Source organism: Sebastes fasciatus, chromosome 21, assembly GCF_043250625.1.
Source record: "Sebastes fasciatus isolate fSebFas1 chromosome 21, fSebFas1.pri, whole genome shotgun sequence".
Lineage (NCBI taxonomy): Eukaryota > Metazoa > Chordata > Actinopteri > Perciformes > Sebastidae > Sebastes > Sebastes fasciatus.
The window spans coordinates 5,575,752-5,590,875 of NC_133815.1; the positions used below are offsets into that span (position 1 = coordinate 5,575,752).

The 15,124-nt window shown below is 40.5% G+C and overlaps 1 protein-coding gene across 2 annotated transcripts in view; it reads left to right on the top strand.

Moving 5' to 3' along the window:
- The window catches only part of myo3a (myosin IIIA), a 56,129-nt gene that overhangs the window by 23,654 nt on the left and 17,351 nt on the right, over positions 1-15,124 (top strand). The window contains exons 8-23 of one of the 2 annotated variants that reach the window (XM_074622007.1): positions 3,693-3,758; positions 3,901-4,056; positions 4,476-4,517; positions 5,492-5,594; positions 6,298-6,414; positions 6,831-6,935; positions 8,260-8,343; positions 8,816-9,018; positions 9,951-10,049; positions 10,140-10,254; positions 11,076-11,202; positions 11,587-11,794; positions 12,862-13,009; positions 14,230-14,383; positions 14,570-14,658; positions 14,769-14,898. In XM_074622007.1, coding sequence (XP_074478108.1) covers positions 3,693-3,758; positions 3,901-4,056; positions 4,476-4,517; positions 5,492-5,594; positions 6,298-6,414; positions 6,831-6,935; positions 8,260-8,343; positions 8,816-9,018; positions 9,951-10,049; positions 10,140-10,254; positions 11,076-11,202; positions 11,587-11,794; positions 12,862-13,009; positions 14,230-14,383; positions 14,570-14,658; positions 14,769-14,898 — 1,946 coding nt within the window. The remainder of the gene's footprint in view (positions 1-3,692; positions 3,759-3,900; positions 4,057-4,475; positions 4,518-5,491; positions 5,595-6,297; positions 6,415-6,830; positions 6,936-8,259; positions 8,344-8,815; positions 9,019-9,950; positions 10,050-10,139; positions 10,255-11,075; positions 11,203-11,586; positions 11,795-12,861; positions 13,010-14,229; positions 14,384-14,569; positions 14,659-14,768; positions 14,899-15,124) is intronic. The other variant, XM_074622008.1, reaches the window with a different exon arrangement.

The following is a 15,124-nucleotide window of genomic DNA, read 5'->3' on the forward strand; positions in this document are numbered from 1 at the left end:
GAATATGAAGACAAGCACGTATTATACATTAATCTGGCAGCAACAGGCCACAATAGACCAAGCAAGCATGGAATTATAAAACAAGTCCCACCATTTTCATATGGCAAAAGGTTCATGAAATGGTCGTCATCCTTGCACACAATTTTTAATATTTTGAACTTTCTGTAGCTTTCAATCCCTCCACACTGTCCTCACATTTGAAAAGCCAGAAACCAACACATTGTTTGACATTTTTGCTTGATAAATAGCTTTAAAGATTAATACATTATCATTGTTTTTGTTGATTCATTTTCTGTCAATTAAAACAAATTAATTAATAATTTCACCTGATACTGTGGAAGAAGCATTCAGATCCTTTACTTAAAGGGAAACGTTGCACCTTTTCAAAGTTTCCCTTTAAGTAAAAGTAGTAATTCCACAGTGTAAATTAATCATGCATTTAAAATCTTAAGTCAAAATATACTTAAAGTACCAAAAGTAAAAGTACTCATTATGCAAAATGGCTCATTTCAGAAAAATGTATATTAATTACTTGATTATAATTATCAAATCATGTTTATTGGTCTAATTTATTATTAATTATTAATTTACTTTATTTGCTTATTTGTTAATCATGTCTATAGCTCCAGAAAGCAACTAATAAATAGAAAAAAAAACGTAGAATAGAATACATAATATTTTCAAAAAAGAAACAATAAAGCGTCACTAATGTTGTAGCTGGTAATGGTGGAACTAATTTCACCTACTTTATATACTGCTGGGTAGCTTAATCTATAACATTATATCACAATTTATTAGTTGATTTATATTTTGTGTTAACAATTAGCAAAGTAACTAAAGCTGTCACATAAATGTAGTGCAGTAAAAAGTACAATATTTGCCTCCAAAATGTAGTGGAGTAGAAGCATAAAGTAGCATAAAATGGAAATACTCAAGTAAAGTACAAGTACCTCAACACTGCTGTTTTGTGAAGGCCTGAAAAAAGACAATGCTTTAGACTTACACAACCTTTATTCAACAGCCGAGCTAAAACAAGTTGATTTTTAATTCACTGCTCTGATGCAGAATGTAAAGACAAGGTATTGCTTCAATGCTAAAATCCAGAAAAGCCGCCCCCTGCTCCCCAACGCAGTGATTTGCTTCTCCATACAGACAAAGTACAGTCTTTTCATTTCAAATGGCTTTTTTCCGCTGGAAGGGGATTATCCATAAAGCACAGATCCCATCCATCCTGTGGGTGGAGGCTGAGAACACAGACACCCTTTTCTCATCTGTGTGTTTTTGTGGGCTGAAGGTGAAAAGTAATTGTTTATCGTCTCCCGATTCCAGTGTGAGAGCTGCATAAGCACTTACCGTCACTGTCATCTTACCGGCACAGCACTTTGTCCATCACTGCCTTGAAACGGTGTGCTCCTACACACACACACACACATACACACACATCAGGCAGCTCCTGTGACATAGCTGTCCTGTGTGTGTGTGTGTGTGTGTGTGTGTGTGTTTGCTCTGGGGGTCGTGCTCCACAGGAGACATCACGCAGCTTCCTCACAATCTATGTGACTGCTGCAGCCAGAGCTTCAGGCTGTCTGTTCACACTCCTCACTTCTCTCCTCTCACTGCTCTGGGTTCATTCGTCAAGCAGTCTTGGATAAAAGACACGCTGAGGGCATCGATTCATACACACCATGTCTTACTTAATGTAGGGTAAACACTTAACAGCACCAAATACAAACAGAACATCATCAAGCACAACCCTCGTTATGATGTGTTTCCTACAGTGTCTGAATACATCTGTTATCCATTTGTGCTGCTGTTTGCAGTATAGTTTTTATCATACGTATAATATACGAGGGCTAGACTCAATACGACACAATATATACACCAGTACAGTAAAAAAAAGCTTCAGCAATGTTGTATTATATTATATTATACCGTGTTCATGTTATTTTGTCCACCAGTGTGTCCACTCTCTTAAAGATAGTAGAAACTAATTATGAAATAATGCAATCCAAAATTAAAACATCACAAATTTGAGTTAAATTGCTTGACACGGTCTCAACTAAAATCAACTAAATTACCTAAATTATTGATTAAACAGCATTATTTTGTGCAGGCATTTCTGTTATTTTGTCAACCCTCTCTGCAGTACGGTGTATGAAGTACAATATATGGTTTTGTTGTTAATATTAAACAGCAGGATTGCAGTTCAATCACATGAAAAATATCCAGGAGCTGCAGAAGACAGTGAAGTCATGCAAGTTTGAAAGTTAGCTAGTAAGTTAGCTGGGATTTAGTCAGACAGTGAAGTCATGTGAACCAGCATGTGGGATTTGGTGTAAGGGAAACTGACGTTAGTCATTGACTTAGTTAGTTGGTAAGTTTGCTAATTAGCTAGTTTTCTGTGCCAAGAACAAATGACCCATTATTACAATACACAGTTGTACATCATACATTTTGTAACTTCATATCCATCTGCAAGGTTTCAAATATATATGTTCACTGTATGTGGACATACATATAACATGTCCTACATACAGTATACAGTACTATGTCTATATAATTTGTCATACAACATTATGTCCACATGGTATATTATACAAAAGACAGTCTATATATTCTTTTGCACATTCCCCACATAGACCTAAACTCACAAAGAGAAAGATATTACGAGTGAAAGAAGTCAGAATAAACATACACAAGCACAAGTAAGACTCTGACTTGTGAGACAGACGTGGACGGATTGGGATGACAGTGTATGTGCAGGAGTCAAATCCCTACTCAGAGCGTCAGACTCTGGAGCAGGTGAAAGATTAAAAGAGCTCTTCTAATTATGCACACGTGTAAAGATTTAAGCTTTTATCCCTCATTATGTGCAAAAGAGACGATCTGAATTTGCCTCACATACTGTACAGAGTGAATTTATTACGGGACACAGTGGGTAATAACAAAGTTTATTTAAGTAAGAGGGGTATAAACAGGTTATTATAATTAAAATACTCTCTCATATTTGTATCCAGGGAATTAAAAACTCTAATTTAAGTGTGACTCTTTGCCTCCACTATTTGTCTTTGGGATAAGAAAAACACTTTAATAGTCACTGCATTAGCAGAACAGGCTCTTAATAAATGTCTCTTGCATTTGCTGTCTATATTGGGTGTGTTTTGTGATAAACAGGAGATGCATGTCCCCTCATTAGACCAATTTATCGCTGTCAGAGCCAAAGTGAAAGAGGCCCCGGTACATTAGCAGGCAGCATTGACTTCCCCACCGTTTGCCAGGAACCCTCTTGTAAAAAGGTACTTTAAGCAGAACGTGGAATTACAGCAAATTAGCTCAGTTGTTTGCCGGCTGTGAGGCTTGACCTCTTAACGACATGTGTCTGTTCGAATGAGATTTTTTACAGGAGAAACTATAAGCTTTTAAGATGTGGTTATATATTTGATAGCAAGTGTCACTGACTATTGCTTTTATGTCATAAAATCAGCTGTATCAATACCACCCAGCTGCACAGGTGCAGCGCCATTTGTTATTGCCTCATGCCACAGCAGAAACGCCTCTGGATGTCCTCGATGATGAATTCACTCCATCGTTCCACTGTGTGCCTCTGTGTGCCTTTTGTTCTCCGGCCCGCCTGCGTAAATCCCATCTCATCTTATCTTTCCATTTATCTTTTCCATCCCCTCCTTTAACAGAAATCCTCCGCCTACTCTCCACCAGCCGGAGCTCTGGTCAGATGACTTTAATGACTTCATCTGCAAGTGAGTGTGGATGCTAGTGTGTTTGTTACGCTTCTGCGAATAATAAATATTTACACTGATGGAACATAACCAGAATCTAAATCCAAGAAATTCATTGCACTCCTCCTCCTCCTCCTCTTCTTCTTCTTCTTCTTCCCCTCAGATGTCTGATTAAGGACTTTGAGCTGAGACCAAATGTGCTAGACCTGCTCCGGCATGTGTTCATCAAACAGATTGTTGGCAGAGAGAAAATACTGGCGAAGCAATTGATCGAACTCATTGATCTCAACCAACAAATAGGAGTCATTGATAAAACAAGGTACTGTCGTTGTATGTGTGTGTTTCCTGTCCAAAATCTCACATTTCTACGTGTATTTGTGACACGTTCTAACTCCCATTTGTCTAGCAGTATGAGCAGTATACTCACACACTATAAAGTGTTTGATAGATCTGGTTATAAAACCCAAGAAAAACTTTAAGTCTGCAAGCCTTCCTTCCTGTCAGTGGGTTTTATATGGTAGGCTGCAGCTTATCTTTTGCAGACAGTATAATCCAAATTACCCTCCTTGCTGGATGTTTTACAAGCCCCGTCACTCCAACATAAACAACGGCTCAATCCTGCTCCAGTTTCTCTCGAGGTGCAGCCTGCACAGCGTGTGTGTGTCGTCACATGAGCCCAGAAAGTGTATGTTGCCCGTACGGTCACATGAAATGTTAATCCTATTTCTGTCATTTAAGCCATCATGGAAAGACAGACAGAAGCACAGACAGTAATGACAGGTAACAAATGCCTATATGACCTTTGTGCCACAGTAGGAGTAGATGATACTTGGCTTCTTTTTGTTCAGTCAGAGCTTGTTGTTGTAGTGATCGCACATGTATTTGTAGTCAACTACATGGGCTGATTTTAGAAACATGCTGCCAACCTGCCATCGTAAGCATTGTTGTCTTATGAGTCATGTTGTCATATTTCCCCTTGTTTTTTTCTACCTTTTCTTGATGTATTATCATTTGATGCTATAGTGTAACTGAAGTTATGATCTTGGCTGTAAACTAACTACAGCAGTTAATGAGCTCAAAACCTCACTAATGCTCATTAAAGGTGCAATAGAGTGCTCCAGGGATGACGTGTTTTTGTAGGCCAACTGGGAAGTTAGCATCGCCCCGGTTCCCTCGACCAAAAGCCAATGGGATTTTTCAATTGGGTTTTGGATTATTGCAGAAAATAATCTCTGTGGCAAACACACGTTTATGATACTGACAAGTGTTGTTCAGCAAGATAATCTCTACAAATGAACACCACTTGACATGAAGTTTTTTAAATTAGAATATACTGTACATCAATGAATGATCTGGTCTGTTGGTGTGTTGCCAAGAAGAAAAAGAAAGATGCTTGTTGCTATGAGGTGGCCAGTAAAAATGGGACTGAAGAGGCAGATTTAACATGTATTAAGATGTGGTTTAAGTTTATTTCAGTACACCTGGTGAAACCATTTAATCTCAGGAATCTGGCAGGAGAAAGGGAACGCCATAGTTCAGCATTAATGCTATAGAGTATTGTATTTACATTTAGATCTTTATATAGTCGAGGCTTTGATTATATTTACATTGTTTAGGGTTTGTTTTAAGTGAAGAGATGTACCGTTCTGCCTTAGCAAATAACACTGGCAGCACAGTGCACGGCTACAGTATGTTAAAGTTTAGATTACTTATACATACATTGCTCAGTGAAAGTTGGTTGTGGCTTCTGTGAGTTCTAGGCATGAACGCATCCACACTAAAAAAGGAAGCCACATGAAGACACAGACTGACCCAGATGAGGTGGAAGACCTCGCCACCTTAGAAGTCCTGGATGAGGTGAGAGAGTCGACCATCTGATCATTGATACAACTATTAGGGCTGTCAAAGTTAACAAGATCATAACGTGATAATGCAAATTTGTTTAACGCAACTTGAGAGTTATAGGTTGTAGTGTGTTCATTTTTAAAGCTAGAGTGAAGATACAGGTATCATATGAAACTAGACAACCTAAGGAATCCATTGGTACCAACCATGTCATACTAGCTTGTATCGAAGGAGGCTACATAAACTTAAATAAAATATTTATATAGACACAATCCAAGGCAGGTCACATTGATATTTGTTAACTAGAACATTCAGCATAATTTTTCCCCGATCACCTCTGCTGTGAGTGAGAAATGAACGGCAGGATCTTTTGCACAAATAATATGTAGAGCAATTTATCACATCTGAGCGCTGCATTGACGTAGTGAATGATACAATCAGTCTCAGTTGCCAGCGGATATTTCCATCCATCCCTCAAGATGAGGCGCTCTGCTGGTATGACGGAGGCAGCACAGGCAATACGCTGTTGTTGATGTACCTGTCCTGGCAACGTGGATACAGGAGAATTAATCACCGTATGACAAGGAGATGATATGTTGACGTACAGTAACAGGCGTCACAGGCCTTGACTTGAGTCAGGACATAAGCTGAAGTACTGCTTGTTATCTCTCATAATGCTGTATGGTTCTATACCTGTTGTGTGAATCTTTTTCAGAACACGGTCACAGAGCAGCTTCAGAATCGCTATGGACGAGATCAGATCTACACGTATGTGGGAGACATCCTCATCGCAGTCAATCCTTTCCATAAGATGGACATATACACTCCTGAGGTCTGTCCATATAGACCTCTCTCTGTGTTTTCTTTACGTACCTGTGCTCGTACATTTGGTCAATAATGCACTGAATGTACCCGAGCGTGTCTCATTAGTGGCTCTGCAGTTCTTCAGTCGGCTGCATCCCATTTAGCCTCACCTGCACACACACACACACACGCACACACACACAGCCCCTGTTTCTCTGCCTCTGCCATACCTCACTGACTGTATTTGTAGCTATTTTTCATTCCTCTCCTCCCAGAACAAAAATATAATGTGTTGCATGGACAATTTCCATTTGCTTGTAGTGCAAAACAGCAATTTTTTTTTATTTTATGCCACATTATATCTATATTATGGTATCCACTACATTCATATGCAGGTTTTAAATTCTCTTTTTCTTTTCATTTTAAACCCTCTTCTCTTCATAGTACACCAAGATGTACATCGGAGCTAAGCGTACAGCGAACTCACCACACATCTTCGCTGTGGCTGATGTCGCCTACCAGTCCACGGTGTCATACAATGTAGACCAGGTACTGTACTGTAGTAGTACTCGGTTATTATTTTATAAGTCCTGAGTGCTGAAAGTTGCTTTTAACGAGGGATGTAAAGGGTCAGGAAATTTTTGATACATTTTTGTAAAATCTCCAAGGGAAGTTTGGCTCGAGAATTTTTGCACAATTAAAATATAAAAATGTAACCTTTTAATAGTGATTTATTTGGGGGGAAATACATATAATAAGCAATACTAGGTGTTATGGCATGTTTTGGTTAAAAATATGCCCATTTAATTGAATTGTAGCCATGCACCTCATTCAGCAATGCACTCTTCTATCACATGTACAGATCATTTACCAGCATCACATTAAATAGGAGTACAATTTCAATGCTCTGCAAGCACAGTGCATTCTCCCTGCACTGTCTGAGCCAAAGGACATTGTACGTTTTTGACAAATTAATGGATTTATTTGGTAATTTAATAGATTATGCCTGCTTATGATATGGTAAAAGGTTAGTTTCTATCTGCATATGTTATGGTAAATACAGCCTGGGAAAAATAACCCCAATATTTCCATGTTATTGTCATGGAAAGTTTCCACCTTGAATATTTGCAATCCTATTTGTAACTCAACTTGTTTTGAGTGTCGTCTCTGAGTTAACCAGCTGTCTGCACAAATGGAGTCGAATGTCCTTTTGTCATTTTAGCATCATAAAAAATATTATTATTTCTTGTTTAATTGGTAATAGTTATTGTATAAGTACGAGGAGGTGTAGTTTGATTAATATGAGTAGCATCACTAGGGATATTATTTATTATTACAGCTGTTTTTTGAATATCAGATAGAGGTTGTAAATATTCAGGCTGTTCTCATAAACCGTTTGTAGCTATACAGACGAAAAGTAATGCACTGTAATTCATAACAATCCCATGAAATAAATTTGTATGTAATCCACGCAATCGTGAACCATGAAGTATAAAGAGCAACAAACGCTGCGTAGGGAGGAGGGTCAAAAAACACCATACTTTCGCCCAGGAGATTACTGTTTGTATCCCGTGTGAAACCAGAAGTCGACGTTTATTTATTTGTCACGTAACTTTCGTACTTAAGTTATGCCCCTTTTGGAGTTATTCTAACCCAAACCACGATATTTTCCTAAACCTAACCAAGTTGTTTCCTGTGAAGATGGAAGTTTATTTTGAAAAGACTGTATGTATGTACAGTAACGAGCGGAAATTGCCACGTGTTGCTGGACAGAAAACACACAAAAATGAGGAATAACTTTTTGTAAGATATACAAACTGTTTTATGAGGATACATTGAAATATTTCAACAATCTGTGACTTCCTGTGTTCAGTGTATTGTGATCAGTGGGGAAAGTGGAGCTGGGAAAACAGAGAGTGCTCATCTGTTGGTGCAGCAGCTGACAGTACTTGGAAAGGTGAGTCATAAGAGTCCATATATACAACGCTTCATTAACATTTATTAGTCTCCATCCCATGTGATATCTAAAAGGGGATAATTATGACTGGCGAGAAATTAGAAAAAGATAAATAGTTTGTACGAATGAGTCTCAGACCAGGAGGGCATCTTTTACCCAAAATAGTTTGACAACGGTGTGTCCTGAGCCGAGAACCTGCACACCTCCAACCCACTGTGAATATGAGTGTGAGCTGATAAATAACGCCAGTCATGATTTGCAACCCAATTGAAAAGAAAGTTCCCTTTCAGTCCACTCTTTTCATTCTATAGTGGGGGAATGAAAGAAGCAATTTCCATTATCACTTTTAAATGGAAATAACATGAATAGAAAGGCACATGGCAGAAATGTATCCATCATTTCTTTACAACAGCTTTATTACTTCCACTATATTGATTTTACAGTTACTTATCTGGAATAATGTTTCATTCAGGCCAATAATCGGACGCTCCAGGAGAAGATCCTGCTGGTCAACAGCCTGGTGGAAGCGTTTGGAAACGCCTGCACCGTCATCAATGACAACTCCAGCCGCTTTGGCAAGTACCTGGAGATGAAGTTCACCTGCGGAGGAACTGTGGTCGGAGCGCAGATATCCGAGTACCTGCTGGAGAAATCCAGAGTCATCCACCAGGCAGTGTAAATATCACTTTTTATTTCTGTCTTTTTGTCTGATGTAAGCAACCTCGTGACACTTCCTGTTATAACCTTCATTTGACAATGACATTCACAGAAATTTAAATCCTGTCTCTACGTTTTCTGAAAGAACATTGCCAAGAAGGTTATTTTTTCCGCCTGCTGGCCAGGGATCAGTTTGTAATAGACTCTGTCGCTCTTCCTTTCACCTCTGCTTCTCCATCTGAAACCGGTGGCATTTGCCTTCAACCTGCACTCCAGTCAATCCGTCTTCCCTTCTTATCATGTGTCTGGGGAGTGGACCGGGTCAAGTGGAGGGGCTAGCTTATTTCCTGTTTGATCAAAGATTGCGGTCTTGCAAGTCTCCTTAGTGGAGCTTCAAAGGCAGACTCTGAGTATTTCATTAGAAGACAGACATACGGTTCAGAGGATTTGATTTGGCTGCGAGCATTGTGTGCAGCTACACTTTTCTTCAGCCTGCTTTTGGATACTCATTTTGGGGGAAATGGCAAACAAGGTTTGGCAGACAAAGCAGAGCTACAGCAGACATTATACGACAGTTTTCACTGGCTGAGTGCTGTGTCCTCATAAGTTGAAAGCGTGTGCCAGTTGATCCTAATTAGCAGGTAAACGCCCCGCCAATCCACATAAAAGGGAATGAGACTGCAGGGCCGTGTGCACACGGAAATTGAAAAGAAAAGTTGAGAGAATTAAGGATGCCCAAACGAAAGTCAGCTACATTACCATCTTTATCGTATCCCGGCTGCTGGGCGATCTCAAGCCACATATTGGCATATACTGTCTGTGTGCTTTTTAGCCTTTAGCATGCTTTGTTTCCATCGTCTTATATTTGCTGTTACATGGCTGACATTACACGTCTTGTGCTTTTAAGACTTGAATTTCCCCAAGCTAATAGTCTTTGTGTGTTTCCGCAGAGGGGAGAGGAACTTCCACATCTTCTACTACATCTACGCCGGCCTGGCTGACAGGAAGAAACTGGCACATTACAAGCTCTCCGACAGCAAGACACCAAAGTAGGTTTGACAGCCCTTCTCTTAAACACTGTTATTTCCTACTCGTACTTCCTACTTCCTGATCTCTGTGTTTCCTCTTTTGATCCGCAGGTACCTGTGTAACGAGCACATTAAATTAGGGCCTGACATCGTGAGCAACACCTTCTACAAGGAGCAGTTTGATGCAGTGGAGCAGTGTTTCAAAGTCATTGGATTCACCCTGGAGGTAACAACTACTGCATTAATTACTGGCCATAACCTTCATCCTAACATTCATGCTCTCTATATATGTCATGTGCTAAAGTCAGTGTATGACTAAAAGACAACAAGTATACTATTCAATGAGCTCTCAAAAATACATACATTTAAAACTAGTGTATTAGCAGTTCCTAATGTCTACTACATGTGATGGAGCATGAAGCTACAGGCACATGGAGGCAGTCAGCTGTTGGCATTGTGAAGGCTAATGAGGCCCAAAGAAGTGATTGCCTCTGGGATCTGCACGTCAATAGTACTTATCCTGTAATCACTTGGCGGTGCTGGAGGACCAGCCTTCTCGTCCTACAGTACGTCTTATCTTGCATGAAATTACAGAGCGTGTATGAAGATGATCTTTGAGGCAAGGTTATCTATTTTGAAGTTTTGAGACAGTAACTGGCTATTAAGAGAGTTCTTCCTGCGTGTGACCTGACGCAACACGAGCGCGAGCTGTAGTCAAGAGCGTTGTTGCTAGGGGTACTATAGCATGAAACAAGCCGATCCGTTCCGTTCCAACGTGACTTGGATTAATAAACTGTGATATAATTACTGTTTTGGGAATTGTAATCCCTACGTAACTTCAGCACAACTGTCTATCTTCATTAGAAAATGTTGGAACAGAGTAATAATTCACTGCTGGTACTTTGTAACGCTAACCTGTCCAATTCAAGTTATTCAGATAATAGAGTAAAGTCTCTTTAACTTGGTTATAAGGTGTTATTTGATATCTTGGTAACCTCATACTGTCTCCCAACCTCTGGGGTTTTCTGCTGTCTATCTCTTCTGCAGGAGCTGGGCAGCGTTTACAGCACTCTGGCTGCCATCCTCAACTCCGGCGACATCGAGTTTTCTCCGGTTGCCACGGAGCACCAAACAGACAAGAGCGACATCTCCAACAGTTCTGTCCTGGAGAACGGTGAGAAGATTATGAGAGAGAGAGGCATGGTGTATGATGACGTAAACAACAAACATTTCCTCTGCTACACTCCTTATCCTCCCTCTTCAGCTCCTCTCCATTAACTATTGTTCTGAAATAAATTACCCATCAGTGCAGACAGGCTACAGCATACATCTGCAATGGTTAGATGTCACAGGACATTGTTTCCCTCCGGTAATGTATTTTCTATATTTAGACATCTGTGCTGACTGGTGATTTACAAAGCTGTCTACATGAGGTTTATTAATTTGATGCGCGTTTCTCTCCACTTGCACATTTGCACACCCTGCATGTATTTCTTTCACTCAATTCTACTTCAGAAATGTTAACTTTCATCCCATTCCTTATCTAATGTCCCCTCAGTGGCATCGCTGCTGTGCATCCGCTCAGACGAGCTCCAGGAAGCCCTGACCTCCCACTGCGTCGTGGCCCGGGGAGAGACGATCGTCAGGCCCAACACGGTGGAGAAGGCGGCGGAGGTGAGGGACGCCATGGGCAAGGCCCTCTACGGCCGCCTCTTCAGCTGGATCGTCAACCGCATTAACGCGCTGCTGCGGCCCGACAGCCAAGGGTGAGATCAGGAGCGGAAGATGTGATGTGGTGAATGCAGAATCAGGTCATCTCAGGATCTTTTTACGGATGAAAGAGTATGCATCATACATTTGATCATCGCCAGCCCTCGAAAGCTGTGGGATTTGCTGAAAAATCCAGAGAAGTATAGAAAACTAATGTTTTCAGCCATGCTAGCAGCTCTAGGGATCGCAATATCAGTCAGTCCTTTTTGGTCCAGACTGAAATATCTTAACAGTTATTAGATTGCCATGATATTTTTTACAGATATTCATGTTCCCCAGACGATTAATCCTAATGATTTTGGTGATCATCTGACATTTCCTCTAGCCCCTCCAGCAGGTTAATTATTGTGGTTTTGATTGAAATGTCTCGCCAACTATTGGACGGATTGCCACAAAATGAAGTGAATTTGTTCAGTACTTTGTTTTATCACCCATCTAATATCATCCCCATTAGCCGGAGGAAAGGAAATAACTCTGGATTCGGCTATTAGTGCATTTTACAACTTTTAGACCTAATGATTTAAATAAGGGCTAATCAAGTGTTACACTGGGAAGTTGATTTACCTCAAAAGAAAATTATCTGCTGAGTTACAGACGTCTCCTTCCCAATGTAAGTCTATGGGGAAAAGTCTTTTTGGGCCCAATGGCATCATGTGACTTACTTACTCAAAGTAAAAAAAGATTTTACAACCCTAAAATATGTTTATTTAGACTTTGCTCCAGAGATTTATTTAGTTTTTTTTTACTTCTAAAACATGATCAAATACCTTTGTTTGACTTATGCAACTTGTGACAAGAAACCATAACTAGAGAACGCTTAATTTTGAGGCGCCAAGAAGGCGCAAACCACTGCTGGTGTGACTAACTGTGATATTATATGAGAGGATGGACAAAAGTAAGTTTTATTGTTGCTTATGTATTGTATCCAACCCCTGTTTTTACTGTTAATATTTACTGATTTTGGATGCTGTCAACCTGCAGTGGACATTTGACACAGATGACAAAACCAGTAACGTTTTAAATGCATTTAAACGAAGTGACTTATCATTCGTCTCACCTCCAGAGAGGATGACAAGGGCTTGAACATCGGCATCCTGGACATCTTCGGTTTTGAGAACTTCAAGAAGAACTCGTTCGAGCAGCTCTGCATCAACATCGCCAACGAGCAGATCCAGTTTTACTTCAACCAGCACATATTCGCCTGGGAACAGGTAAAGGCTCGGCCCAGCATCCGCCCTAAACTATCACTGAAATCAAAGATCGCTTTCTGAGTGCTCGAGTTCCTCCTGGAAAGCACTTTGCATGCATTTTTCACCTTGGTACTACCTCATTTCCATCTAAACAGTGATAACTTGACATCATTTGTCACATTAAGAGAGACGGCAAGGGTAAAATATACTGCTGTCTTTATTTACGGGAGAATGAGGTTCGCGATTCTCCCTTTGTGCGCTCTCGTGGGTGTGTTTTGCCTTGAGGGGGCAGAGAATGGTTTGCTAATGTTAAATGATTTAGTCTCACCCATGGAGAGGAGCTATAAATCATCCCCAACGAGGGTCAATTAGGAGTTGAAGACAGTTAGCGTTTGACTTAATCTCACTCTTGGGTATTGTTGGCACCAGGCCCAGAAATACATTTGTCCTATACCACCACCATATAGACAAAGCATAGGGGAAATGTAGTGGGCTGAGATTTACCTGAATGTTTCCATATATGTTTCCACGTGTTGGTTACATGTTGTCCCAATCCGTCTGCATCCCTGCAGACTTCCTGAAGCGGTTTGTTTACCTCACAGTGTGAATGTCATGCTAGAACAAACACGCTGATTTGATGCTGTTTTGTCCTTTTCTTCCTTGAATAGAAGTCTCCAGTAATGTTGCTGAGTCATACTAGGAGCTCTGAGAGTCAGTCAACCTGATGTGATCAGGTTAGCTGAATATAAAGTGGAGGCCTGAGCTCAGTTTGCCCTCCAGACCAGATTCATCTGAAGGGGGGGAAGGGAGTGTGTCACAACGAGAGGAAACACATTCTGGCGTTCATTTAGGCTTGTTAATGTTTGGTGGATAGCCAGTTTATAATGTCAGATGTCTCTAGTGTCGCTTTTACTCTTACGTTATGTTACATTTTAAATATAAAGAGAAGTGTCGTAGCCACCATTTCAACGGCATGTGCACCTTTAGTTTTAAGTTGAGCGCAAAGGACAACCAGTAACCCCATGGTCAGAGGAACCTAAGGGACCTATTGGTGATATAAGGATGATGCAGGTCAGAGATGTACTCAGGTCCCTGATCATGCAGGGCTCTATATGTGAAAACAAGAACCGTAAATGAATCTGGATCTCCTGAGAACATTGTAGGCCAAACTGAAAAACAGAAAATCCAGGAGATGATTTGCAAAAGAAAGGAATTCAACTATCCATTGCATGTCTCTCCAGGATGAGTACCTGAACGAGGAGGTGGACGCTCGGATGATTGAGTACGAGGACAACCGGCCCCTCCTGGACCTGTTCCTGCAGAAACCCATGGGGATGCTCTCACTCCTGGACGAGGAGAGTCGCTTCCCACAGGCCACCGACCAGACCCTCGTAGGTCAGTGGTCTTTTTTGAAATAGCAATCAGAAACAGAAGTGAATGATCAGAGTGCCTGTGTGAACAAGATGTATTTGATATTCAGAGGTATATAATCACTGTTATATAAGTTATTGTAAGGTATAATATACTTATATTCGTGGTGGTTGTGGGGATAATTAACCAATATATCGTTGGACATTTTAGAGAAATTTGAAGATAACCTGAAGACCAAAAACTTCTGGAGACCAAAGAGGGTCGACCTTGGCTTTGGTATTCACCACTACGCTGGAAAGGTAACTGATTCTAATAATGTGTGCACAAAGGTTTTATTTTAAACGGAAGCTACTTGATGTGCGTTGGCCTTCACTTTAAAAGTATTTTCCTTCTCTTCCGATCTCTAAAGGTGATTTACAACGCTGCAGGCTTCTTGGCGAAGAACAGGGACACGCTACCGGCCGACATCGTCCTGCTGCTGAGGTCGTCGGAGAACGAGCTCACTCGCAAACTCGTCACCCATCCTCTCACCAAGACAGGTACAGAGGAAACACGTTCCTCCTTAAGAGGGAAGTTTCTTTGCTACAACCTTTTGAGTAAAGGGGACATATTATGAATCACTTTTCACGGAGCGTTTCAGATACAGCAGAGGGTGAATACAGATATAATCAGACACAGTTTTTTGAACATTAAAGCATGTAAACACGTTCTAGTAGAAACCCAAAATACGAGAGCATGATATGTCCCCTTTAAACAGTTTGAGCG